The following is a 3,665-nucleotide window of genomic DNA, read 5'->3' on the forward strand; positions in this document are numbered from 1 at the left end:
GATATTGGGGACTTGAGATATGGGAGTTTTTTACCTTGGAATTTTTTATCTTGGAAATTGAATGAAATTTTATATTGGGATTTTATTTTGGGATTTTTTTGTGGAATCTGTGGAATTTTATATTGGGATTTTAATGGAATTTTATACTGGAACTTTTAATGTGAGAGTTTTTTTATATTGGGGATTTTTTATAGGTATTTTATTAGAATCCTATATTGGAGTTTTGAGTGGGAAATTTTGAATGGGAAATTTTTACGGAATTTTGAATGGGAAATTTTAAAGATTTCCACCCAAATCTCTGCTTTTTCTCCTTCTAGGAGGTGCCCCAGGAGCATCTGAGCTCACTGAGGAAAAGCCGTGAAGAAGCCAAGGCTGAGAGGGAGCGGCAGAGCGAAGATTTACTGGTGAGTGTGGATTTTCCCCCTCAAATTCTCTCCTTTTGGCTTGGGGAATGCCTTTTTCACGTCGATTTTGCCCCTTTTTGGGTTTTGCAGAAGCAGACGGAGGTGGAGAGGCAGAAAATCGTGGCCGAGTGCAAGGAGCTGCGGGGTTTTTTGGAGGAGAAGGAGCAGCTTTTGCTGTCGCGCTTGGAGGAGCTGGAGAAAGACGTGGTCAAGAGGAGGGACGAGAGCGTGACCCGGCTTTCCGAGGAGATCGCCCAGCTCGATAAACTCATCAGCGAGCAAGGGGGGGAAAACGGCCCCGCAAACCAGGCCGGACAGGTGGGAGCAACTGGGATGAGGCCCTCCCAGACTGGGATTTTTGGGGTGAAACTGGAAGAGTTTGGGGTTGGGGTCCGTGGGGTTTGAAAGTCACTTTGTGCTGGGTTGGGGTCTCTTAATTCCATAACAGAGATGACCCATCCGTGAATCTGGGTTATTTTGACTTTAAGTTGGGGTTTTTTGGGGTGAAACCCCAAATGTTAGCAGTTTTAAGGGGGTAAAATCGGATATTGAGGCTGCTTGGGCTTCCTTTGATCCCAAAAAATACCCCCCAAAAAATGTCCTAAACACTTTATATCACTCCAAGCACTAAATGCTCAAGATTTTGGCAACTTGATATCAATAATTTTTCCAAATTTCTTTAAAAATTCTCAATATTTTCCTTCCTCACGCTAAAAAAAAAACCCAGAATAAGGAAAATATTGTAATTATCAGCTTAATTTTGCCTTTTCCCCGAGTCCTAAATGCACTCGGCTTTGGAAGTGGCTGCTGAGAGCAGAGCAGCCCAATTTTGGGGAGGATTTTGGGGGTAAAAAGAAGACTTTTCCTCATTATTTATTTTCTAATTCTTTTCCAGGGTGTTGCCCCGGTGGGAAGCAGGTGAGTGCAAACCAGAACCCTTACTGGTTTAACTGGGAGAATAACCCAACACCAAGCCTCTTCAATAGCGGGGCAGGGGCTTTTTCCCTGCCTCAAATTTGCAGATTTTTCTATATTTTATTGTATTTTTTGGTCCTAATATTTCGTTTTCTTGCCCAGTTTGGAGAGCTGGATGTTTTGCAAACCCGAGGGCGGCTTCGCAGAGCTGGAAAAGAAACTCAAGAGCTTTTCCCAGAAGAGCGCGGTGCTGAAGGAAGTGTTGCTGGAGTTCAAGGGTGAGTTTTCTGTAAGGCTTTCCTTAAAAAAAATCTGTTAAAAATTTAAATTCTTAACAGAATTTTGAGTTTGGGCCGGCGCGTTTGAGTTTGGGCCGGCGAGTTTGGGTTGAGGATGGGGTTTTGGATTTGCAAACAGAATTTTGGATTCGGGGCGGAATTTGGAAATTGTAGCAGAATTTTTGAATTTGTGGTGGAATTTTGAATTTGTAGCAGAATTTTTGAATTTGTGGTGGGATTTTGAATCCAGGACAGGAATTTTGAGTTCATAAATGGGATTTTGGATTTGCAAACGGGATTTTGGATTTGTGGTAGGATTTTGAACTCTTAGCAGAAATTTGTATTTGTGATGGGAATTTTGGATTTGAGGTGGGAATTTTGAATTTGTGAACAGAATTTTTAAATTTGGGGTGGGATTTTGAATTCATAAATGGGATTTTTGAGTTTGTAGTGGGAATTTTGAATTCTTAATGGTATTTTGAATTTGGAGCAGGGATTTTGAATTCAGGGTAGGATTTTTGGATTTATGATGGGAATTTTGAATTCGGGGCGGGAATTTTGAATACGCGATAGAATTTTGAATTTGTTTCTTAACGGGATTTTGGATTCGGGGCCGGAATTTTGAATTTGTAAACGGGGTTTTGAATCCACGGTGGGAAATTTTGATTTCGGGGCGGAATTTTGAACTTGTTTCTTAACGGAATTTCGAATTTTGGATTTGTAAACGGGATTTTGAATTCCTAAAATCTGAAATTTAACTTACAGTGTGATTTTGGTTTGAGCTGCGTTCTTGTTTCTCTATTGCTTAAGCATCTGCTCATCAAAAATTAAAATCTAAAAGCCCTTTTTGCCTGAAAAGCAGCAAATTTTCCCCAGATTTCTACATGGATGGAGCCATAAAATGAGGTCACATGTGCATAAAAAAAATCTCAATTTATTTCTTTTTTTTTTTCCACAGAAAATCTCCGTTTCGAGCTGGAGAACGACACAGGTGAGCGTGGGTTGAATTTTGGGACCCTGCCCTTTGTTTTTTGGGCAAAAATTGGGCAATTTCAGCTTCCCCGTTGGACTTTGCAACCTCGGCGTTCGCTGCCAGGACAAAATCAGCCATTGAATGCTCAAATATTTGTAATCTTTTTATTGGTAGCGATGAAAATGATGTCATTTTTGCCCAGGAATTTGTATTTTTAAAGCAAAGAGGCTTTTTTTTCTGCTTTTAATTTGCATTTTTGAGCACTTAAAGCTGTTTGAATTTACATTTTTTGGGTGCCTAAAGCTTTTGGGGGTGACTTAAAGCTGCTTTAATTTTCATTTTTGGGCACTTAAGTCACAACTCAACTGCTTTAATTAACATTTTTAGGCAATTAAAAGTTTTTGGGGGTGACTTAGCTGCTTTAATTTGCATTTTTTTGGCACTTAAAACTGTTTTGATTCACATTTCTGGGTGCTTAGTTTTTGAAGTTTATGTTTTTGGGCAGTTAAAGCTTTTTAATTCCCATTTTTGGGCACTTAAAGCACAACTCAGCTGTTTTAATTCACATTTTTGTGTGCTTAAAGTTTATTTAATTCCCATTTTTGGGCTCTTAAAACACAACTCGGCTGCTTTAATTCCTATTTTTTGTTATTTAAAGCTTTTAAATTAACATTTTTTGGCTCTTAAAGCACAACTCAGCTGTTTTAATTCTCATTCTTGGTCACCTAAAGCTTTTAAATTCCCATTTTTGGGCTCTTAAAGCACAACTCAGCAGCTTTAATTCCCATTTTGGGGCTCTTAAAGCTTTTAAATTCCCATTTTTGGGCTCTTAAAGCACAACTCAGCTGCTTTAATTCCCATTTTTGGCTTTTAAAGCCTTTAAATTCCCATTTCAGGCTCTTAAAGCACAACTCAGCTGCTTTAATTCCCATTTTTGGTCACCTAAAGCTTTTTAATTCCCATTTTCAGGCACTTAAATCTTCTTTAATTCCCATTTTCAGACCCTTAAAGCCTTTTAAACTCCCATTTCTTACCCTTGAACCCCATCTCCCACCACCACCCTCTCCCTAATTCACCCCATAACCCCCCCACCCC

General features: G+C 39.4%; 1 protein-coding gene across 1 annotated transcript in view; it reads left to right on the top strand.

Moving 5' to 3' along the window:
• Positions 1–317: 317 nt before the first annotated feature.
• Positions 318–3,665, top strand: part of LOC104540185 (tripartite motif-containing protein 15-like) — a gene marked incomplete at its 5' end in the record, with an annotated part of 3,930 nt that continues 582 nt past the window's right edge. The window contains 4 exons of the mRNA XM_010183921.1: positions 318–404; positions 495–742; positions 1,482–1,597; positions 2,556–2,588. Coding sequence (XP_010182223.1) covers positions 318–404; positions 495–742; positions 1,482–1,597; positions 2,556–2,588 — 484 coding nt within the window. The remainder of the gene's footprint in view (positions 405–494; positions 743–1,481; positions 1,598–2,555; positions 2,589–3,665) is intronic.

This window comes from Mesitornis unicolor, unplaced genomic scaffold (assembly GCF_000695765.1).
Source record: "Mesitornis unicolor isolate BGI_N332 unplaced genomic scaffold, ASM69576v1 scaffold40264, whole genome shotgun sequence".
NCBI classification, from domain to species: domain Eukaryota; kingdom Metazoa; phylum Chordata; class Aves; order Mesitornithiformes; family Mesitornithidae; genus Mesitornis; species Mesitornis unicolor.